We start from the raw sequence: 25,791 nt of genomic DNA, 5'->3' as shown, positions 1-25,791 counted from the left end.
TCATCCATTGTGTTTACACACCTCTCCCCCCACAGCATGCTGACAGCCTGTTACCCCTCCTACACGGCCCCATTTTTATTTTGCCAATTTCTAATCCCTCCTGAGTAACCCCTGCTGACTTTGTTACTCACTCACCTTTGGTAATCTGCAACACATTCCCCACTACCAACACTCACTGCTGCTTTTATAAAGGTCACCAGCAAACTATTTTTATCAAAGGCAACAGCCTCATTCTCCTTAACCTCTCAGCTCCATCTGATACCAATGACTGTGTCTTTCTTCTTGAGATTCTCTTCTGTGATATCTGGTAGCCGAGATTTTCTCCTACGTTTCCAACTACCCCTTTTCCTTGTCATCTTCGTCTTCTCACCACTACGAGAGAGACACTGGATATTTCTTAAGGTTCTGCTTTCAGACCTCTTTGCACTCTTCCTTCATGATCTCATATTCCTCCCCCACTTCCCCTGCCACGGCGATACGGCGATACGGACTGGTGACTGCTCAATCTTTTATCTTCCACTACGGTTGCGTTATCCTTTGAATACCTTTACAAATGTCTGTTCGAAGTCTCAGACTGGATATCCTACCCGTACCTCAAAGTTAACCTGTCCCAAACCAATCATCTTGACTTTTGTATCCTGACTGTATGAAAATCAGTTCGGTCTGATTTTCCATCTGGCAAGCAAGTCTCCTGGTCACCCAAGGTGAAGCCTCAGGGATGCACTGGACTCCAGCCTTCAGCCTGAAAGCTTCTGCCTCATCAGTAAGCTGCCAGATTCTCCCCATTCAGCTTCTGGACATGGATCTCTCACGTTTCCTTGCTACTCATGGTGACTGCTACCTTTCTGATCACAAGCCCACATCACCCCCAGCCCAGACTACTGCCAACAGCCTCTTAACCAGTCTCTGCCAGTCCTTCCTTGTCCAATCCAGCCTAAGCAACGAGGCTGGGTAGGATACTCTGAAGCTCAAGTCTAACCTTGTATTCATCTGTCAAAAAACTTCTGGCCTTCGACTTCCTCCTAAATAACAAATTTCTTAGCCTGGCTTTCAAAGTCTATTGGATTTGACTCAAATTATCTTTCCAAACTTATTGCCCATCACCTAGTACCCAGGTACAACCGACTTGCTCCAAATTTCATATTTTTAATGAAAAAAGAGATGCCACCTATTTCAAAAAATTAGGATTGAAAAAAGGTTAAAAGAAATGAATATGAAATGGTTTTTTTTATGACAAAGTGCTATTCAAATGTAAGGTAAGTAAACCTAGGCACAGACCTTCTATCCTTCATAAAAATTACCTCAAGATTGACCACAGGCTTAAACGTAAAACATAAAACTGTGAAACTCCTCAAAGATAACACAGGAGGAAATCCAGATGACCTTGGGGATGGTAATAACTTTGTAGATACAAAACCAAAGGCTTGATCCATGAAAGAACGAACTGATAAGCTGAACTTCATTAAAAGTTTCTGCTCTGTGACAAATTAAGAGAATGAAAAGCCACAGACTGGGAAACAATATTTACAAAAGACATCTGACAATGGACTGTTATCCAAAATATACAAAGAACTTTTAAAACTCAACAATAAGAAAACAAGCAACCCCATGGAAAAATGGGCCCCAAATCTCAACAGACAACTTCACAGAAGCAGCGATAAAGATGACAATAAACATACGAAGGGATGCTCCACATCATATGTCATCAGGTAAATGCAAATTAAAACAATAACGCGATACCATCGCACACCTATTAAAATGGCCAAAATCCAGAACACTGACAACACCAAATGCTGATGAAGATGTGGAGCACCAGGAACTCTCATTCACTGCGGATGGAAATGGAATATGGTACAGCCACTTTGGAAGATAGCTTGTGGTTTCTTACAAACCTAAACATACCCTTTCTTTTTTTAGATATTGATTTATTTATTTGAGAGAGAGAGCACACACAGGGGGAGGGGCAGAGGGACAGGGAGAGAGTCTTAAGCAGACTCCGCGCTGAGTGAGGAGCCCAACGCGGGGCTCAATCTCATGACCCTGAGATCATGACCCAAGCCAAAACCAAGAGTCGGACACTTAACTGACTGCACCACCCAGGCTCCCCACTAAACATACTCTTACAATACAATCCAGGCACAATGACAACTGCACTCCATGGTATTTACCCGAAGTTGTTAAAAAATTATGTCCACACAAAAACCTGCACACAGAAGCTTTATTCATAACTGCCAAAACGTGGAAGCAACCAAAATGTTCTTCAGTAGGTGAATGAATAAACTGTAGTACATGCAAACAATGGAATATTATTCAGTGCTAAAGAAGAAATGGGCTACAAAGACATGGAGGAACTTTAGATACATACTACTGAGTGAAAGAAGCCAATCTGAAAAGGTGGGCTACGGACTGTATGATTCCAACTATATGACATTCTGGAAAAGGCAGAAAGTATGGAGACAGTAAAAAGATCAGTGGTTTTTGGGGTTTGGGGGAAGGGAGTGATCAACAGGCACAGTACATGGGACTTTTCAGGCAGTGAAAATGATTCTGCACAGGTGGACACATGTCATTATACATTTGTCCAAAACCAGAGAATGTACACCACCAAGAGTGAACCCTAATGTAAACTATGGACTTTGTATAATTATGATATGTCATTATAAGTCCATCAATTATAACAAATGTACCACCCTGGTGGGAGTGTTGATAATGGCAGAGGCTATGCATGTGTGGGGGTGGGACACTTACAGGAACTCTCTTGTACTTTCTGCTCAGTTTTGCTGTGACGTAAAACTGCTCTAAAAATAATTTTGTTTGAAGTTTGTCTTTTGTGCATCTATCTTAATTCCTGGATTCCCCACCCATTCTGCTACAAATTACTTGAAGAAAGGAATGATATTTTATTAATCTTCTCAGTCCTGGCATCTGACCCCGTACCTAGAGCATGGCAGATGCTTAACAAATATACATTGAATACATCAATAGCCAGTGCTTAACAAAAATTTCTGAGAACTGGGCTAATAATTGACTGAGCAAATTGACGATAGGTCAATATAAGTTTTAACAACAAGATATCAAGTCCTCAAAGAGTAGAGGAAATCGTTTTTGCTGAGTAACAAAGATTAATTCTATCTACACCTTATAGTATATTAATGAAATGTTTTTCAGTTCTTTTTAAGACAGGAAGAATTATTCTGATATTTACAACTGCTAATATGAATTGAAATAAGTTTCAAATCAATTCAACTAGCCAGTTTATCCAGTTTACCAACCAGGTCTACCAGTTAAGGTTATTTGACCACAATACAGATTAATCTGAGATTTTTCTGGTAAATCCTGAAAACATTTATTCCACAAAAGCTCTATGTTAAAGGAGTTTAAAGAAATGTTCTTTAACGAGCCTCTTTATAAAAGCCCTAAAAAATAAAGTGTCCAAAGACAGATCCCACTAACAAACACAACCTGTAACATATTTCAGTTTTATTACACGTGCAAAACGGCTTAAGAGACAAGGTACAACTCAATATTGCTTCTTCCTTCTTTTTAGGAAAAGAAAAAAAAAAGTCAGCACAAATCAAATTGATGATATAATAAATTAAAATACTACATTCTCTCTCCTGGGACTGGGCACACACACTGAATACCTGAATGGCAAAACAAAACCTAACACATAAATGTCTATGGGGATTAACTGTAATTTACTTATTAATATTCTCACAGGATGTCTTTCATGAGATCTCATAGGCAAGACAATTAAAAATCGTGGTCAATGACACCAGAGATCATGGACAGCAAATTCAGAGTCATGAATAGGAATGACTATGTCACTGAAGAAGCCCTAAAACTTGACGACTTGAAGAGATCTATGAAGTTAAGGCATATTCCATCAAGAATATCATATTCAATCCAGTTTGACTTACCATTTTCTCCTAGTGAAGAAATGAAATAATTATTTTAAATACATTCCCAAATTTCCAAACAGAAGCCCTATGGCTTGTGTGATCAAGGCCAACCCAAGCACCTCAATCAGCCCTTTCCTGTGAGAGGCTGAAGGCCGAGGACAACCTGGGCACAGGGAACTCCTCCAAGAGGGGCGAGCAAGGCAAGTTGGCCCCGGGTCCCTTCGGCCAAGGTAAAGAAGGCCAGAGAGCCCACAAAATCCTGGGCCAAGAGCACTCCAAGCTGGCTCTGTACCTGGGATAAAGCCAAGTTCTGGAGAGGAAGCCATGGTGCACTCTGGTCACCAGGAAGGCCTCAGATGTTCAAGAACAGCCTGCAATGAGGCCCCTGACCAGAAAGCATCTGCTTCCCCAGCCCGTCATCTCTGCTGAGCCTTCAGGGAGGGGCTCCCAAGGCAGCCAGACTTATTGGGGCCCCTCCATTAGGTGACACAAACACCAGACTCCCGTGCATACTCCTTGGAAGCAGAGCTGCTGGGGTGACTGGGAGATTTCTGGCCACTCTACGCCCTTAGCTGAGAAGACCAGCCTTAAAACCCATTCTTGATGATCAAGCTGGTTTCACAGAGCCAAGAAATTATAAAATTTTGCTGGAAAAGAATATATAGTTTTGTAATGATTTTATTGGAAATTGCACATTATACTGTATCGTCAGCCAGCTTTTTTCTGAATGGTTATTTTTAAAAAACTAAGAATATTTTAAACACAGGCATCCACTCATTTTTGTAGAGTATACCTTGTCATATTTGCAAATTTCTGCTGCCACAGTAACTTCCCCATTGTCCTGTTCCTACAAGCTATATAAGTAAAATTACTTTTCACCGCAAACAGTTTTTATTCTGAAATCTAAAAATCACACTTAGAAACAAGGTCTCACTGGCATCTTTCTTTGATTTTGTTGAGTGTCTCCTTCCTATTCAGGCCCATACTATGTATGTATTACCTAAATCACTGTTCTCTGGGTGTCCCCAAAATTGGTTTTCCATCATATCACTCAGAGGCCAAAATATCTTTATACTTATTATAGAATTAGGTGCAAATTCTTCATTCTGGTGTGCTAAGTTCCCATTAACAAGGTCCAATTTCCACTACTATCTCCGACCTTAACAATTTCAGGTAGGCTGGGGTCCTAGATGGCCACTTAAAACACGCATTTTTAACGCACTGCCTGGTCTCATTTTAATCTCCATTCATAAAAGCACTTTCCTCTCTCTCTTCATAGATTCATCCTTTGAGACTCTGCCAATTCTACCTTTTCCATGACGCCTAGACTGCCTGACCTTACCCATTTAATCTCCTGTCATTTTTAGCTCTCTGAGCATTTACTAACTGCATCACCAATTAGGACAATTAATTACATATTTTGTATCTACCTGCCTGTGATCTAAAGACAGAGACATGGCCTGATGCATCTCTGTTTCTCAATATTAACAGAATTCTTATACGAGACAGGAGAGCAATGGCCATACCTTATTATCAAGTCCTAAAACCAACATCTTTTTTTAGAATGTCACCCTAATACATACTGTCTCCTTGTATTCTAAAGATAAAAGGCACAAAAGGTGACATTTTAAGACTCTACCCATCCCTATTATTCCATAAAATAAACTGACAGCAATACAAAAACACCTTACATTTAAATTTTGGTTGTAAGTATATTTTCTCTCAAGTGAGGAATATTTTTTAAAACTGGAATGACAGAATATTAAAAATGTAATTAATATTATTTCAGGCATATTAAAGAACCTTGAGTCCAGGGACTCCTCAAGCAGAATCTTATATTCTTGGTGAAAACCAGAGAGAAAAGGCGGCACTCTCCCTAACAAAGAAATGAAAGAAAGAGCCCACCTTCAAATCTTGGTTAGAAGGGATACACTAGTGCCTGTGTGAATTTCCTAAGGCAGACACCTTTTTCCCAAAGAGGACTCTGGAATGTTCTGAGGAGTCTTCCAGAAGTAGCATTCATCCTTCTTCTAATGATGGTTTTAACTATCTTTTTTAACAATTTAGTCTAAGCTCAGCCACGTGAGTTTAGAAAATTTTCATCATGATTTAAGGAAAAGCTAAAACTTAGCCGTCTACCCTTACTAGCGCTACGCAAGAATTTCTGAACGCAGGATTTTATAGCAATATTGATTATAATACCTTTGCCTTGTAGAGCAATAAAACAATTTTTCTACTTAATACAGGAAATATTTTACTTAATCTCAGTGTGGTTTAGTTTATCAAAGATTATTATTGAACATACATCTTGAAAGAAACTAGAAAAACTATCAAGTTTATTGTTTGCTGCCAAATGTACATATCCTCTACCGGTCAGTGAGAAACATGAGCTCCTAAATTCTACTTTAAGTTGAGAATACATTATTACTTGGAAATAATTTAACGTATTTAAAGGAAATATTACATGGTCTGTAAGACGCTGTGCAGCAAGGTCTTAGCGAGAGCTGCCGTCTCCAGGTTCACCCTGTGCCAAATCACCCTCCGCACTTCATGGGCTCGACACTGTTTCATCTCTTCTCGAACACCAAGGTTACCAAGGCTGTTATCCCATTTTACAGTTGAAAAAAATGAGGCTTAGAAAGGTTAAATAAGGTCATACAGATAACTATTCAACAGACTCAAGTCCAGACCTGAGTCCAAAATTTGAACTCAATACCTATCCTATACTTCCTTTAGAAATAGGCTACTATTACTATATTTATATTTTCGTGTTATATTATAACATCTTTGAGTGGAAGAAAGTAATCAAATATATATTCTGCATCAAGTATTAAATGATGTTCAGTGTGATTTCCATTTTTCATTTATTTGGGGCATTTTAACTTCTTCGAAAATGAAAAAATCTGTATGAACCAAAATATACTGTATACCTCTAGTCAACAAAATATGTGATTAACCTGAACACCCCCATTCCCACTCCACGATCCGTAACAAAGAGGTCATTATACCTAATGCAGAGCCCCTGCAGGGCACTCACTAATTGGCTCGTTGGTAGCCTGAAGGAGCAAACATACTTCCTCAGGAACCACCAGACATGGAGTACAGCTCCATGACTCCAAATAAAAAAGAAATGGTAGAATTACCAAGTAGTGAGTAAAGAGCTAATGATACAAGAGTATATAGTCATTATTTATAAAATATTCCTTCAAAGTGCATCTTGCAATTTCTTAAAATAAGCTTTCGTGCTATTTACTGAAATATCTATCTATCCAATCATTCCTCAACTTATAAAATCATCTTCGATGGTCCAGAACAAGCTCAAAGGCCTCTTCCTTGAAGTAGCATTTCCCAATTTCTAGCAAAGTGTTCCTTTACCTTTTCTACAGTAAACTCTGTTCAACACAGTTCGTTCTGCCTGCAATATGGGTCACTGCTTACATGCTCCTCTCCCTAGCTGGCGTAGCTATGGGAACTTTAGTCCTCTATGAACTCTATCTTCAAGCCACCCACCCCAGCCCTGGTAGAGCTTCACATACATGTCTGTTAAAACAAATTTTAAAAACTGGCAATTCGAATTAAGCTTTACTCTAGGCCATTCTGAGTCACGTAACTGCTATTTAAGTGGTATTAGCACTTTTGTCAGAAAGATTTCTAAGGTTAAAATAAATACATAAAATACCTGATGTATGATACATTATATTTAATATACATATTTCTAGATCACATTTTAATATTTAATATTTATAATTATGTTATATGGTAATACTATAATATATTTAACACATCAAATCAAAGACAATAATATATCCTTAAAACGTTAAGTTCACAGAGACAAATGTCAAATGTCTGGATCTCAATATTCTTAGAAACTAGTTAAAGGTGTAAAAGGAAAATCATTCCATAATCAAATTAGTTGCTTTGTTTTCTATCGGCAGCAGCTGTTTAGAACACCCCTGCCACAGGCACCACGACGACCATTTATTACAATACAGAAACAATACACGTATTTCAAAAGTTAAAGCTTTATTGTTATGGCAAAAAGTAACCACAGGTGATAATGTAGTCACAGTGGCCCAAAGGGAAGTGTCCTAAACGTAGAAGGAAAAGTAGAGTTCACAGAAGTAGGGCTAAATATAAAAGAAACAGAAGTTATTCTCTTGTGCGAAACTAACAAAAGGGGTCCGACAGGGGCAAGATTTGGTAAAGCCAAAACCGCTGGAGAGAAATACATATAGTAATTACAATTCTAATGCATTAAATCCATAAGCAATTACAGAAATTTGCACTGTTGTGTTCAAAGAAGCCAAGTGTGTTTCAGTATTCAAAAACAAACTCTAAGAACTGTAATTAGTGTGCTGATTCTAACTTGCTTGTCTTCAACAACTCAAAACACATAATTTCTATCTCTAAAACAAAGTTCTAAAATAAACAAGACAGCACCTCATTTAAAAAAAAACAACAACAAAAAACAAAACTCAAACCTCTCCATCAAAACTAAACTGTCAACTTTGATTTAAAGACAACAGGCCTGACGTTGTTAATATAGATCTTCCTTGACTCACAGTGGGGTTACATCTCAATAAACCCATTGTAAATTGAAAATACTGTAAAATGAAAATGCATTTAATACCCCTAATCTACCAAACATCATTGCTGAGCCTAGTCTATCTTACAGGTGCTCAGAACACTTACATTAGGCTATAATTGGGCAAAATCACCTAATGCAAAACCTATTTTATAACAAAGTGGTGACTATCTCACGTAGTTTATTGAGTACTGTACTGAAAGTGAAAAACAAGATGGCTGGATGGGTACAGAATGGTTCTTAAGCGGGCTGCCCTGCGATCACGTGGCTGACTGCAAGCTGCGGATGCCGCTGCTGCCCCGCCTCACAGGGGAGAATCCCATGGCAGATCCCAGGCCCGGGAAAAGATCAAAATTCAAAATTCTGAAGTATGGTTTCTACTGAATGCCTATCACTTTACCACCATCGTAAAGCTGAAAATTTTAAGTTGAACGGTAGTTAAGTGGGGGACCGTCTGTACAGTTTTTACAATGCTGTGTTTCACCAAATTTAACACACTGATTAAAGACAGATCATTGGAATAATCCGTGTTGTTTCTTCTCCTTTACCGATCCTCCACCATTCCGACCTCCGCATACAAAAGGAACACATCTCCAAGATGTTCCCTTCTTTTCCATCCTCACTGTCAAGTAACCTCCATCAACTTTCACCTTCACAACCATACTAACTTTCTAACTAGTTTTCCTGCCCCAAGTCCTCCCCCTTCCCATTCCTGTCCCCACCAGACTCCCCCACCCTACAGGGCTATCTAAGAGGCTACTCTCATCATATCACAACCTAACTTAAAAATCTTCATGGTTCCCCAGTGCCTCTACAATGTCCAGTCCTTAGCGTGGAATGGTGACCTAATATTTACATGCCCGTTTCTATGAACACTAGGAGCAGGAATTTATATCCTAATAAACCTCTGATTTTCTCATATAGTAAATATTCCAAAAATAATGCAAATAAAAGTGTCATTTGATTATCAGATCTGAAATGCAGAAAAAATCATCTGGAAGGACTGGAGTAGTCACACGGAGGAGGCAATGGAATGAATCAGGAGACCTGCAAGGGCTTTCTTTTAATTCTTAATCTTCAAAGTATAGTATGTTTAAAATAAAGGTCTCCCGACTGTGGGAGTTTTCTGAACCAAAACTCAATTCGTACCCCAACAATTTTAAATTTATGCAGGAAATAACTATGCCAAATGTGTGAAATTGGGAATATCAAGTCTCAAACTAGAAAGTACCATAAGAGCATGAGTGGAGTTGTGCTTATCACATAAAAACTACACTGGTGAGGAACAGCCTCCTCTCTGGCCTAGATCCCGACAGCTTTTTTAAAGGGGATAAGGAAAGTATGGTCAATTTGGAATAGATAATTTTAGCCAACAGGCCACCAGTGAAAAAAAACCACAACAACAAATGTCTAAAATAATTTAGATTCATATAATTTATGTCTTTCCAATGTATTGTTCTCAAAATATTTAAGTTCATTAATGGCAATTAACAAAGATTATTAATCTACATGTAACAAGCTTGTCAGTTTGACAAAGAACTAATTTTCTCAAATTCTACCTTAAAAGTTAAAATCTACATATTGATTTGCACTGGGGTCACTGGAATATAATCTTAATACTTTCCTATCAGAAACCTCAGGAGGACTTACATACTATATCTTGTATTTGATCATATCATAACAACCTGTTCTCTTTAACTATTGGACTCGTTGTGTTATCCTGTGTCCAGTGCCTAAGAGCTCGTTAATTACCTAAACTATATCTCCATAGGTCTTGTTAATTACCCGTCTCCTGTCTCAGAGGACCTTGTTAATAACTTGTACAGTCTCTCTAAAGAGGTCCTAACAACACATTAAAATTAAAGATGCTTTTCTTTTAGCACCTGTCAAGTGCTGTAAATTGAGAAATTTTCACATCAGTTTATTAGCCTACAGTAGTTTTTGTGGATTTTTTTGGCTGATTTTCTTCTCTCACAAAATCTCTCTGTCTCTCAATCTCTCAACTCAAAATAATAATAATAACAACAACAACAACTTAGCAAAGTTTTGTCTTTTTTTGTTACAGAGCTTTTTTTGTTTTCAATTTTGAAGTCTATAAATATCAATTTGCATTAGTGAGTTAGCAAAAGGATGGCATGGTTGGTATCTGCAAGTTAACCCACTGGGAGATGTACCAATTAATGAGAGCTGTTATAATGAGTATTAGGGTGACAAAGGGTAAAAAAGTTTCCAGTAGTATCTGGGGAGTTTAGCATAAAAGTTCTAGTTAGTGTTAAGGGAACTAATCATATTGCATATTTCATGTTCCTAGTCACTGTTTCATTGGATACATTCTGCAAGTCCCTGGACACTAATGGATTCATGGCTCTAAAAATCATCTCAAAAGTTTTTGTTTTCTGTCTTGTAAATGAGGCCACAAATTTTCAGCTGTGTAAAAAGATTTATAGCCTGCCATGAATGAGAGGCAAAATTATCTTTAATATTAGACAAATATGAACAAAAAATAAATACTGCTATTAAAATAAACCTTGTACATGTTAAGGTTTATTATGCCAGAGACTAAGCTTTAAACTCACACAGGGGAAAAAAAGAAAAAGAAAGCGTCCATACAGAGCGTTATAAAAATGAAGGTTTTAAAACTATGAACAGGATCATTTCTTTTGGAACACTGGTTTACTCCAACTTTCTAAAATCAAAATGTAGGCCTACAGTAAACAGTCTTTTCTTCATGGACACCTTATATAATTTCATAATAATGACTACATGCTTATAAGCCTACGGTGATCTGTAAAAGTAGAAAAACATTTAAATATACATTCTAGGTAACCAATATTTTGTAGCTTCTAAGAAAGGTATGATACAACCATAGATAGGAATTGATGAGTTAAGAAAAGAAAAGACAAAGGGAAAAAGGGAAGTAGGTCAACCTGATCCCAAAAGTAAAAGGCATACTGTCACGCAAAATTATAAAATATTAGTGATAGATAGCAGTTCTTGATCTTAGACACTATTTCTGTACTGTCCTAAAAAGTAACTGTTTCACCAGCTAAGCAACAAGCAGATTTTTTCCACAGTAAACACTGTAAATGAAAATATATGCATATATGCTCTAATAAAATCAGTAACACCAGGAATGGTATTACAAGACATACCATTAAGTTAACATAGAACAACTAGGAGTTTGCTATATGGTATTCACCACAATAAGGCAAAAAATAACGAAGGGAAAGCATGTTCTTTGTATGAGTCACATAAGAAGAATATTCCCAAATCAAAATTCTCTGGTAAAAATACCTCCCATTAGTTCTTGCTCTCCAATGAGTTTCCTTTCTAAAATCAAACATCAACTCTTCATACAGAGTATGCTTATATTTTCGACTATATATATTTTTTTACATTTCAGAATAAGACATACACAACGAACTTTCTCCTTGTGCTAATGAATTCTCTTGACTGGGGGCGGTTCTCCAATCGTGAACTTTCTCGTGGAGCCTCAGAAGAACACACATCACAGAGTTTCTCTTCAAGTTATGATAGGTAGCGTATAAACACAGCATATTTTCTAAGTGTTCTCACTGCTGATGTCTAGGTTTTACCTGAACTCTGAGAAACAATTCACCCACAGATGCCACAAATATTAAATACTCAGACAGTTCTGTCTGGTCCTCAATGCCTAGCTTAATATAGATGTTTCTTAGCTATTCAGCCAAATCTTATACTCCTCTCCACACCCGTTTTAGTCTGGCTGACCTCCCTACTGCAGCTTCCACCCTACTTAGGGCCCTGTGAGCAAAGCGAATGTGACTAAGTCATCTATTCAACTGTGAGTTTACCAACAGAGCTCCAGATGTCTATTCATCAATTAGTACTTACTTAAGTCTTAGGAAATACATGATGAAAGTGAGATCAGTGATTTTTAAACCTGAGAATCAGTGGGAAGTTTTTAAAATGTTGTTTTTCATTTCAGGGCCCATTCACACTAAAGATTCTAATTCGGTCTGAGATAGAACCCAACAAATTGTAGTTGAAAAGAAATCCCCAGGCGCCGCTGGAGATCAGCACTGAGGACACGCACTCATCCAGGTGCTGTGGGGCACCCACAAAACAAGATTCAGCATAGCTACTAAGAAGCTTAGATAGCTTCGTAAGGAAGACTAAGACCCAGACACAAGAGATATCCTAGAGCAGCTCTGTTCTATATCAGCAGAAATCCAAAGGGAAACACCATGTTCTTAAATCAAGAAAGAATTAAAGAGTTTTTAGCCTCCAGGACAGGCTCAGCACACTCAAATGAGTTAAGAGTGCATTCCAGGACTGAGCCAAGGAATGGGTACAGCAAGGCTTACAAGGGCCTTGGACGAGAGAGGTAAGGAAATTAACTTACCTAGAACAGAGAAATACGGAATAGTTAAAAGAAAAGTTGGAGAATCAAGAAAAACCTAAAGTACAGTAAGCCTTAAAAGTTAGAAGAGTTTGGTTTTGGTGTTACAAATCAGTGGTTCTTAAACATTTTTGAACTTAAACTAGGCTTTTCAAACAGACTAAAGTTACCACGGCTCTTGTGCCCTAAATACTAAGTAATAATAATGCTAAGCGTTGTGATAAATACATGCAAAAACCGCAGGTCACTTAATACTCTGAGGATGTCTCATTCAGATAAGGTTTAATCAGTTATGCGTGGTTAGGTGGCCTTCCACATGCACTCAGGGACCCAGGCTGCCCCTGTCTGACCGTTCTGCCCTTCTCAAAGATCTCCATTCAGCCAGCCTGTGGCTCAGCAAACTATTTCAGTGAACTTTGCAGGCCACACAGTCTCTGTTACAACGGCTCAACTCTACCACTCTAGCACAAAAGCAGCCACAGACCAGTGGCTAGGCTGTGCGCAGCTGCAACCTTATTTACAAACACAGGCAGCAAGCCAGATTTGGGCCCCCAGCCTTGTTTGCCAACCCCTAAGGTACGGAAGAAGAGAGGCGATACAGATGACTGCATAGGACGTTTTCATGGACCAGACCTGGACGTGGGAGACATCTCTTCCGCTAAGTCTTCAATAAGCCAGAACTTCGACACCTGTTCCCACCTAGCTAAGGGTCTAGCTGTGTCTCGGTTTAAAAAAGAAAAAAAAGAAAAGAAAAAAAAAAAAGGACATCCTGTTGGCTGAACACACCCACCATTTCCACTTTCCACTGGGAGGCTACCTGGTGTTCAAGAAGAAATGGCTGTGAACATATTATTAAAAATGGCATAACAAACAGGGATTTTTTGTTTTTGGAAAATTATGTAACTGCTGATGCAAACAAGCATCCCTTTACAAACTGAGGGGCTAACCACACAACCCGTTAGTTGATACTGATGACGCCAAACTACCTGCGATTTACAATTAAAAGGCAAGAGAAGCTGCCCTTTGGAGACACAAACAACTCAATACCAATCATAAACTGATGAAACATTTCCCTGAAAATGGCAAGAATTCCAACTACACTTTCCAGCCATGCGCAGTAGGAGCTGTGCAGCATGCCCAGCGTTAGACAGTATCCGGACTTTTTCGAACTGGCGTGGACCACAAACAACGCGGTGCCCTCACCACACCCAACTCAGCTTCTTCTGGGTCCATCGCCGGACGATTTCCTCACTGGCTGCACTGGGGCTGAGACATGACAGACTCTGGCCAAGGGGACAGCTGAAGAGGCGATGCACACCACGGCCACACATGACCCTCTCCCCCCTGCGGCATGACCCTGGAGGCCGCGTGGTAAATGGCGGCACCCCAAGAAGGAAGGAGCCGGGTTCCTGAATAACGGCGTGGAGCCGAATGACCGCACGGGACAAAACACCCACTTCCCTCTCCCAGTCATCGTGAATCAGGCGGCGACAACGGGTAACATGCTTTGACTGTGATAGGCCACTGAGATCTGGGGTTGTTTTTGAGAGCTGATAACCTACTTAACACAGAGTTCTTAAGAAACTCCAGAAATGTGCTATGTAGGGTCTGAATATTAAATTTCAAGAGCCCTTTGACACTCACTGAGATTCTGAATAATGCTCAGTTTCACATAAAAAGGCACGTATCTGCCATTGTGGATCTGTTTTCCATGTACCGGAAGATCTTCACAGCCCACACTGGGCTGAAAGGGGAGCCCAAAGGAATAAAAGCACATTTTAGGACATCGGTCTGCCATCCTATGTTCATTGATTCAAAAAATGATTTTTTCTAACACCTACTACCTACCAAGCATCAGGCTGGAGATGAAGGGTGGAAAGACGAATGAAATGCAGGCACTGCCCTCAAGTTGTTCCTGGTGGTGTGAGGGAGACCAGTGACCAGTGTATTAGTGAACAGTGGGATGCCCGTAAAAAGTAAGACTTAGGTAAGAAAAGGCTGCCCCACGAGGATCAACTAAGTGTCCCTACAAGAGCAGGCAAGGCTTCAAACGAGAGGGGCAGGTACGAGGAAAGAAACTGCGAATTAGTAAGTGCAGGGCAGCAAAGGGTTTCAAAGAACCCTGCTCTTTGCTGGAGTAACCCAACAAAAAGCCGAATTCCTTTCTTCTATCGGTTTTACGCAAGACTATTATAGGACCTATTCCAAGAACGGAACCCAAAGGTGGTATTTTTTGTGGTTTACAACGTGATTTCTTCAGCTGGATTTTACTTTTTCTTTACTAAGAAATAAAAACTCTGACTTCTAAGAAAGCTTTCCTTAGTACTTTCAAGTTTTTCGGAATAAAGAAAATTCTCCAGGTTTAATCACACCCTATCCACTTGCAGGGCAACAGCACAGCGCCCCTGCACCTGTGATCCCGGGTGAGCCGGCTCACTCACAAAGAACGCGATCCCGTTCCGCAGCCGCCTAGTTTACCCTTCACTTCGGTCAGCGCTCTCACAGACGTCACTCACAAGAGTCCGAGACTCCAAAGAGATCGACTTAGCACTACTGGAAAAAATAATCCGCAGCACATGTCCTAGTGATAGGGGTCTGGAGCTTCCAAAGTGCATGCGGTTGAGATGTGAATGCGAGAAATCGAAAATGTCTCCTGAAACTGACGGCTGATGTCAGCAGAAGAAACAGGAACACGCGGTTACGTCAAGACAAAACGACCTCGAGTGTATCCTCCCAAATCCCCCTCAACATCAGCTGCTTTCCAGAACTTTGAACTGTCCTCTCTTCCTAGATCGACTGATAGTCAATCCTTCTTTTTAACACTATGCATTAGCGCGACCCTTTAACTGCAAATGTCTTTACCACAAACACGGTTTGCGACACACAGAGGAAGAGTAACTTCCCAGGGACCTACGAATGTTGTTGTCCTCATCCTGGCATCCCAAAGAACACGAAGAAGAGAAAGACTTAAAAATGTAAAAATCTTGTTTTTCACACACTTCCAAGTATTTTATGCATTTACCAAGAAATAGCTCTAATTTGGCAGAAACAGCATTTGTACTCGAGCCACCCAAACAAAGCCTAAATCTGGCAAAATGCCACACTCACTTTTAAAACCCGTGGCAATCCATGTAAACAGCCCAAGTATAGGGCAATTAAAGGTTGGAGGATACTTATTTTTCTACATGCTGCCATGATTTACAAACTTTATTTTCTTACCACTTCCCATTTTTCTTGCTTTTCTTTGACTCTAAAATTTTATAAATTACCCAATCGCTAAGTTATCTCAGACAGTTGTTTTTAATTATCTTCCTGAAAAAAAAGTTTAGCAAAAGGGAGAAAAAGCAAATATATTTCTATTTACCTCTGTAATTCAGGACTTAAGACAACATGTGGAATATGCTATGTGAAATACCAAAATAAAATACCTGAGTAGCATTAACGAAACTATGGACTCTTCAATAAAACATTAATTTCACAGGATAAAATTGTATCTTTTGGATATAGTTTCTAAAGAAAATGAAACAATACTTTTTAAAGCCACAGCAAATATTTACTGCTAAGAGAAAATGAAAGAAATACACATCTCCCTGGAAAATGTCAAACGCACACCTGAACGCATCTTTAGTAGATCAGAAGACAGGTGGGAGAGCACCGTCTAAAAGGGTGCTTGTTAATACTATATTTTTTGTTTATGGTGGGACAAAACAAAGCCCTGTTTTTGAATAAAATATGCCACGACAGTATATAAAACATGGTAACAGCCACCATTCACAGGTCCCCTGTTTAGGTCCTGGCTTTGTACCATGAACTTGATTTATAATTTATCATCACCCAATCCTACCAAGCAGGTATTCTTTTCCTTGTTTCAAAGATGGAGACGATGGGGTTTATAGAGGTCACAGAGCTACTGCGTCAGGATTCCCACTCAGGTCGTTATTCTTTACGTTATTGCCTTGAGGAAAACTTCTACATTCCATGGCAAACACTCTACCCTGCTATTCCATAACTGCTTAGGATTCCAATAAATTCATCTTATTCTTTAAGTTTTCTTTAATCAGCTACTCCAGTGTTCACTTGTGCAAAATTCATAATCTCATTTAAAGTTATACAGTTCTAACTTGTACTAAGGAAGAAGAAAAGTACCATTATATATGTAACTGAGAACTCAGATTTTGAAAATCTAATCTTTATCATGATAGTGAGTATTCCTATGACCATAAGTCATCATACAGAAAACTCTTTGATATATTTTAGTACCCATAAGGGTCACAAAATTCCAGTAAACATTCACAAATAAAAGCTACTTCTAAATAGACATTTGATAAGGGTAGTTAACACCTACCATGAAAACCATTAATATTTAACCTAAGCCAGTATTTCTTAAAGAACAGCCCACGGGCTGCTATTGGTCCACTAATCCTCTCGAGAGAGCCCGTGAACTAATCCCTGGAAAATAATATCTAGAAGCATAACATATCACCTAATTTCTGGCCTGAATTAACACCCAGTGGTGATTCACTCTCACCATGTCTCATCAAAAGCTATACCATTCTCTTCATAAGTTTCAGTGAGTTTCTGGCACACAGAAGTAGAAATAGACTAGGATAGGGATTAAGAATCTTTTATCCTTCCAAGATAAAAAGTTCAATTCCAAAGATGTATGTAACGTTGCCTGGTTCCATAATTAATTATAAAAATAAGATAAGAATTTTGTTCAAGTCAAATAAAAGGAATTTAAAACATTCCAGTATTTAAAAGGGATAGCTGATACTTTCAAGTACGATATTTTTCAAAATAGCACAACTTCCCCCATGTGAGGCTTACCTTGAAGATGGCATTATATTTGAAGCCCTGAATTTTGTTGTAAACGGATTAGTTGACTCATAATCAAAATAGTCCTGACGATTTTCACTAAATGCATTGGGTGATTTCAAGTCACAAGGGCTATCAGATCCCCCATTGTTAAGTTTATCAGATCTTCGGCTATCTTTTTTTCCAGTCACTCTTTCAAACAGGCTAACTTTCTCCCTTTTCTCTCTTTTATTTTCTTTTCTTACTTCAACTGATTTTGAAAATAAATTCATGCTGCTGTCCCATGATTCACTGCTTTCTTCAAATGGATTTTTCTTCCTTGGCAGTGTTGCAAATTTCTGGGGTAATGAAGCAGTCACATTTGTAAATGGGTCATTTTGTCTTCCGAAAGACGATTCACCTTCATCCACACTGCTGTCAGGTTGGTTCATTTTAGAAGTATCAAAGCTTAATGTTCTTCTGTGTGGAGATTTGAGACTTCCTGCAAACCATTTTGTAGTTAGTACATAATCAGTGACACATTACATCACACTACTTGACACATTCTGGGTGCACACTGCTGCTTTTAGAATGAGAGCAATTAGCTATTTAAAGATATTAACCTCTAAAATAATCAAGGAAAACAATCTTAAAATGGTAAAGTATAGCAGTCTCAAGTAGATAGGCTAATAATTAGCATATTGCTAGATAATCAGTAATTTACTCAGCTCAGAAAAAAACAATCACACAAACAAACTATAATGTCAAAACCAGAGGTTCTGGTGGGCATAATGGTGCTACAAATTCTCAAAGACTTTTTTCATCATTAGCATTAAATATACTTCGCTACTTCTGAACATACAAGATTTTTTTTCTAGGAACTTTCTGATTAAATGGAAAATTTATTTATGCTTCAGGCTTTCAAGACCAAAGAAACAGCAGTTAAAAAAAAAAAAAAAAAAAGACACCAGGCCATGAAAAGCAACTGGGACTCATTTCTGTTATCATTCAATAATATAAAGAGAATGCTGAATACAGACAAGTTCTGCCTTTCACAAACTTACCAATTTTGAGCATACTCGGCACTCAATGAAGAGTTGATGACTAAACTTAGAAACTATCAAGAAATTGCAATTTTTATTTTCTAACTTTATAAGTTAGACTTTAAAACTTAAAATGGTAGTTCGGATCACTAAGGATACAATTAGAAAGTGTCACTTACCACTTTCCGGAACTGCTCCAAAGGAATCTATCTGCCGTCCAAGATGATGTGTTTGACCAATGGTGCCAGACTTCAGTTTCTCAGAAGATAGGTGGGTCCCAGTTAAATCAGACATCGAATGTGCTGAAGAGAGTCGCTGAGGACCCAAAAGGAAAGGCTTTTTTGGTTTGGATTTCATCTGTATTTCACCACTTGAAAATTCAGTATTGGCATCGGGTATGTGAGAACTTGGAATGATTGCAGAAGACGTATCAGAAAATGTCCCATCATTTTTTCTACCTTTCATCTTATCTTTTAATTTTGCAAAAGGAGATCTTGTTTTGTCCTTCATTGATAAGTCAAACATACTTGCTGTCATATTGTTCCTCATGAACTGAATATTGACCTTTATCTCACCCCTGTTTTTGGCTCTTTTTCCTTGTTTGGATTCTAATCTAAACCACCTTAAAGAGAAGGAAAAAACCGGGTTGTAACACGTCATGAAGAGAGGATATAAGCTTGTTACATACAAATAGCTTTTTAAGTTAAGCTAATACACATCAAGGCAATCTAAGCACGATAGCTATGATGGGTCCATCTGACGTAAGTGTTGCTAGTGGCCTAAGAACATTTGTTAATGTTAAAAGACACTAAGATAAAGATTATGAAAGAATTCATCAATACACTACTCTTGAGCACTATACAATAATGATCACATTTTTAATAATTAAATATTTAACCCGTTTTTCTCCTGGAAAAACTACTGAAGGAATTTTGTTAACATCGGAGACCACTGCATTATATAGTTTGCTAACTGTGAAAATTACATAAGATGTGATTTAGATTCATATAAAGTGGGTCAAAGCCTTCCGCTGAATATGAAAAAATGAGGAAAATGTAGGAAGTGTCATAAATCCTGTAAAGTTTTTGAAAAAGCAAGCTTAAATGCTTCCTGATAGAATCTATTTGCTTCCTTTACTATTGCTACTGTAACAATACCAAAGAAAAAGTATTTTAATTGGAAGCCAAATCTTATGCTTTTAGTCGGTTCGCTGGATTGCACTGCCCATTGTCAAATGATGTTACAGTAGTCCCCCTTATCCACGGTTTCGCTTTCCACGGCTTCAGTTACGAGTGGTCAACCGTGTTCTGGAAGCAGATGATCCTCCATCTGACATATCCTCAGAAGGTCGGTGGTAGGCTAATGCGAGGTCACAAAGCCTACGTCATTCACCCCACTTCATCTCAATATGGAGGTATTTTATCATCTCACATCATCACAAGAAGGGTGAGTACAGGACAATAAGACCACATTTGCATTACTTTTATTATAGGATATAACTGTTCTATTATACTATTGATCTCTTACTGTGCCTAATTTATAAATTAAACTTTATCACAGGTATGTACATGTAGGGAAAAACACAGAAAACCTACGATTGGGTACTAGCCACAGTTTCATGCACCCACTGGGGGTCCTGGAACGTATCCCCGTGGATATGAGGGGGCTACTGTGTAAGAAGCAAAGTTTATTTTGGTTTTGTTCATATTTTTATCCATGAGAAAGTCTCTGGTGGCCACTGTAACAAGTGGTTATTCTACAGGGAAAAGAGCAGAAGAAAAAAAAATTGCAAAATCAAGCCTAGACGAGAGTTTCTACAGTGTTTTCACATTACTTAACAATGAAGCATAACCTGCAGACAGGTTATTACTTAAACACAGCTCTAATCAAGTGTGACAAATTTTCTTAGCTACAAAGGAACTCTGATCTAATTTTACATTAGTACTTTCTCTCCTTGTTACCAGGAAGATACGCCAGAAACAGCTTATGTTTACTATCCATCAGGTGGGATGGATGGTTCATGGGTCTTTCCAGGTAGGAGAAAAATTGGCATACAACATCCACACCAGTTCCATCTCAGCAAGTAACACACAAGAGAAACATTTTCTCCATTCATTTGAAGCAATTCAATCAATTAAGATCTAGTTACATCAAAGCAAGCAGTTTTTTAAAAATAAAATATTTTATAATAGGAAGCATTACCCCCACGACCCTACATTGAGAAAAGCCCTTGAAGCAAAGAGTGAAATCTGAAGATACAGGAACTAGAAACAAGAAATGACAGCAATAAACTCTTGTGGAATAGAGAACCTGGAACAAGACAAAATTCAGCACTTGAAAAGCAAGGTTGTACACCCAGTTATTAATTCCCAGTTCTGGAAAACAAAGCCATTTTCAATGGGGCAGAAATGTTTCTGATGGTTGGTACATGCGAAATATTCCGTAACATCTAGGCTTCACACAAAATAAGTGAATATACTTTGCAAGAAGGGTACCAAAAACAAAATACCTAAGCATGTCCTCTTTCATGTATATAACAAATCAAAGCCCAAATCTGAGAAAAAAAATAAACCAATAACCCAGGAGATGGTAGGAGGTGAGAGTAACCAAAACTCATTGACTTTCAGAAACAAGACCAAATCAATCATCTACTTTTCACATCCATTTTTCATAGATGAGGGAATTGAGGCACAAAGGCTAAGTAACATCCCAATGTCAGATTAAAGTCAATAAGGAAAATATCCAAGTTGATGAATAACATCTGCATGAAAATCGAAGTTCTTTACTATTTGATGAACCACATATGTTAATAAGGTTCAAGGCAGGGCTGGCCATGTGTTACGGGATGCTGTGTTCAATCAGGAGGCAGCGACAACCAAGGAGCAAGGCAACGCAAGGTTTTCTCCCGATAAACGGTAAGCTCCTTGAAGGCAGTCTGCCCTGCACTCAGTAAATGTTTATTGAATATTTTTTTCTAAAACTATACTCTTAACACAACCAAGCTACAATTCTCTGTGTGTGCTGCGCCATTTTGTTTTATGATAGGGAACACTACTCGGGTAAGCTTTAAGAATCAAGCAAGTCAGTATTTGAAGACAAACTCTAAATACAGTGTATTTTCCAGCCTATCCCCACCCTTCAAAAACAAAAAAAAAAAAACTGCAAAGAACTTTTAACAAATATATAAAACTTAAAATTTAGGCATGACAAATCACTTTAGCTGCTTTGTTTTGAAAGTGATATAATGGGGAAATCTTAATGAGACCTTCAAGAATCATTCCAGAGATAGCACTTAGTTTCCCAGGCTTGAAAAAGATAAAATGAAGACACAGCGTTTGGGGCTTAGTGGATTAATGCTGATTTTTTTTTTCACCTCTGGAGTCCTGTTTTTAAACCGAATATGGCCTCTGTTCAATTTTTAGTGGGCACAGGTCCATGTTCAAAAACCACCACACATGTGGGAACTATTCCCAAGCAATTGGTGCTGTGTGGTCAGAAACGGGACAAGATTGGCAGGAAGGGTGCCAGAGGCCAGGACACAGGTGCACTGCAGAGACTCACACAAAAGTCCTAAAATCTGCATGTGTTTGAGTCATACCTAACTCTAGGGACTCAGATTGTTATTACTTTTCATGAGCATTAAAAAAAAAAAAAAAAGTCAACATCACCCATTCCTGTTGTAAAAAAATCAATAGATATTACATAACAGCATGAACGATTTTACCATTCTATTATTAAACACTGTATTATTTCCTTAAATCTCCTGCCAGGACCAACCCAGACACCCATAAACGTGGGAGATACAGAAGTTCTCTTTCCATGCCCCACTCAAAATGTTCTGGCTCAGGCCCTTTCCTTCTCCTTTTAAAAGAAAAAAAAAAAAAGCATTTAATTTCAGATTATAAAAATAAGTAAAGTAATAGTTTTAGCCATCACACTTCTTTGCCTATCATGACACAACTGGAAGACAAGCTGTAAATACTTGTCCTCAGTGTCAAGAGTATAAAGTGTCACACCCAGCAGTTTCATGGGACTTCTAAATCAGCTGGTAGCCTTCATCACTCATACCGGTTTTCTAAAAAGCACTTGGGGATATGCGGACAAGGCTCAGGACTGTGCAGAATATTAAATATCTTTCTTGCAATACACCAGTGGCTCAAGTTCATCTCGTTCTGTGCCACATGCACAGCTGTGCTGGAAAAGGAAGCTATTAAATATATTAAAAAACTAGAAATATTACCAATAAAGATATCTCATCAAATATGTGGTCCTCATTTATCCACAATGAAAATGGGATTTAATAACATCTGAAAATCACTTTGCATGCAATAACATCACAAGTCCTGTTGAGAACATTTAAAAGCATTTTCCCCCTGAAAGTTCTAATCAATTTTATATAGTAGCCAATAGAGAATTTCCGTAAGGAGACCACAATAGCAGATTGTTGCTTACGGCCAAATATACTGTCATTCAGATGCTGCCAAAGATAAGGAGTAAAACAAGAAGGAATTTTAAAAGCTCATTTCACCCTCTGAATCTCTGGGTTCACAGTTGGGCCTACTTTCACTCGGAAAATTTAGATTTCAGAGAAGGCCTGTAATAGGTCACTCATTAACATAAAAAGTACCAAACAACACAGCATAAAATTTGCAGTTACAATATACTTAAAAGTTTACATTCAAAACACTTGAAATATTAGAGTGTCATCCAAAATTGGTGATTTGAAGAAAATTATTTGGTGATTATCCATTTTTCAGTTTCAATTTGATGAAGAACTCCTCAGAGGAAACAATGCCATTTTGTAGGTAACAGTCATCAAAAATCATCGGTATATATTCAACTTCACATTTTTTAAACTTTTCTCTCCTTTTTCTTAAAATATTGTTATCTCCTAATTAAATATTTACCATTTTTCCTCTTGCATTCCTAGTACTTCTTATCTCTCTACCCTTTTACCCTTCACGTATTAAATCTTACACGAAGTCTTAATTAAAAAAAATGTAATAAAAAGAAAAAACTCTAATCAAGAGAAACTTGCAGGAAGATGTGCGGAAAGTAATAAGACACACTTGCTCTAAAATACAAGAAATTAACATGAACTTCAAGAAAGTTACCATTATCAAAAGTTTTTAAAAGGGCAAATAAATTTCAGTTATGACTGAAAAAAACACCAAAGCTGCTTTGGAAACTTGAAGTCCTCTTATAAATTCAACCTATATTTTTCTCTCATTAATTCCATTAATCTTAAGGTTCTCTCAAATCGGAGTAATTGTAAGTTTAAGGAAGGGTGAATATACCTATCTCTGAAAACATATTATTTTTCAACTTAAGACATAATATCCAACTGCTAATTTATATTATTCTTTTTTAAATGAGAATATATCTATCCTAAGCTTGAAAGCCGTAGGTCAAAGGTCATATTTGTAGTGAAGATGTCATTAAATCACTTCATCACAGAGAACTGAATCACTGTCTCCAATCTGAGAGCATTTAACGTAGTCTAAACACGCTGGCTTTACAAAACTAATTCTGAAGTAATACACTAACTCCAATTCATTGTAAATTCACAGAAAAATGTTAGCGTGTATTCAAGGTTAAGAATGTTTGTACACACTTTTAAATTTTTTTTCTTTTAACAGCTTTAGACTCCATCAAGATGTACTGACCCTGAAAGATGGCTGAGCTAAAATAAAGGCCAACTTGTGTTTGTAAAGCTGCAATGAAACACTGAGCTCTAAATTTGGTAGTTTATCTTTTGACAGATTCAGAGTTCAATAGGAGACCTTATATTGGTAGATTTAATTTTCTGATGTCCCATTTCCTGGCAAACTGTAATGCTTAATGATCATAACAATTTGAACATATGTTAAGTTTCAGTTGATTAACACTGTGATCCAGTCCTCTTATAAGTAGTGAAACAACGTCAGTTTATTTAAAATTCAGCGCAAAATATTCAATTATTTAAGATGCTTACCTTAAACAAAAATGAGAGAGTAATGGATCATTAATGCCTCCACTTAAAAAATATTTCTTTCACAAGGGCTATTTTTACTTCTGATTCGTGCAGATATGGTGCTTAAAACTAGGTCATATTTCAATCCAAAAAACCAATGCCCCAACTATACAAATAATTTCCAAGAACAGAATATCCATAAATAAGATATAATCTCCCCCAAATTCAAAATAAATTACATAACTTACTCTGTTTTCCTTCTTTGTTTGTCCTCAAAGATGTCATTGAGATTGATTGCCACCTGCCCTAAAAACTTATCCAGACCCACCAGGGACCTGTGCATAACTATGAGGAAAAGAATGTATTTCTCTGGATTCCCCTGCATCAGCAATCCAGGTAGCTCAAAAGAGGCCTCTTCCTTCCAGACTGGCTCAAGGGTTTTCTCAGCTACAGAGGTGGAGTACTTTTCCTTGCCCAGCTGAATTATAGTGTATGTGTCATTGGTGCCACTTTTGCCTTTTGGCTTAAGATCTTTGGCTTGGAGCACTGTGACCTGCACGTGGGTAGGAAACCACTTTTGGGCTTGCTCGGACAGCATCATTCTGTCCTTTTTCTCTGCACCGAGTTCTCAAAGCGCAGGCAGTGCCCCTCCCGGAGGGAGAGCCTAATTCCTTAATCACTGCATCCTAAGAACACTTAACGGCGACGGGCAAACTCACAGCTGCCCAACTTCCCCAGGGCTCGCTGTCAAGCGCCTCTCTGGGGCAGCCCGGGGGCACGGCTGTTCTGGGGGTGCCCTCTCCGCTGCAGAAGCCCAGGGGCCCACCATTCCCTGGCCGCGCCGCCCAGGCCTCCGCGCGGACCCCCGCGCCTGGCGTCCGCACCTTCACGCGCCGCCGGCCGCGGGGACGGGCCCTGGGCGGCGGCGGGCGGCTCCCTGGCCTGTGGACAGGTGAGGCCTGGCCGCCAGGGCCCCGCGGAGGGCTGCGGGGATGGGAGGGCGCCCCCCGCCCGGCCGACTAGAGCTCGCCCGCCCAAACTCGCAGCCCCCGGCCCCACGCCTGCCTCCTCGCGGCCGGGCCGCCCTCGCCTCCTCCGCGCTTCCCGCCCGCCCGCGCTGGTCGGCGGGCCGG

The 25,791-nt window shown here is 38.7% G+C and overlaps 1 protein-coding gene across 1 annotated transcript in view; it reads right to left on the bottom strand.

Moving 5' to 3' along the window:
• RAB11FIP2 (RAB11 family interacting protein 2) overlaps positions 1 to 25,515 on the bottom strand; it is a 41,958-nt gene extending 16,443 nt beyond the window's left edge. The window contains exons 1-3 of the mRNA XM_026494231.4: positions 24,907 to 25,515; positions 18,885 to 19,327; positions 17,696 to 18,164 (exon numbers count right to left, since the gene is read on the bottom strand). Of these exons, the coding sequence (XP_026350016.1) occupies positions 17,696 to 18,164; positions 18,885 to 19,327; positions 24,907 to 25,259 (1,265 nt within the window). The 5' untranslated portion in view covers positions 25,260 to 25,515. The remainder of the gene's footprint in view (positions 1 to 17,695; positions 18,165 to 18,884; positions 19,328 to 24,906) is intronic.
• Between the last annotated feature and the right edge of the window lie 276 nt (positions 25,516 to 25,791).

This window comes from Ursus arctos, unplaced genomic scaffold (genome assembly GCF_023065955.2).
Source record: "Ursus arctos isolate Adak ecotype North America unplaced genomic scaffold, UrsArc2.0 scaffold_7, whole genome shotgun sequence".
NCBI lineage: Eukaryota > Metazoa > Chordata > Mammalia > Carnivora > Ursidae > Ursus > Ursus arctos.
The sequence above is the reverse complement of the archived record's forward strand: the minus strand, read 5'-3'. Positions and strand labels throughout refer to the sequence as shown.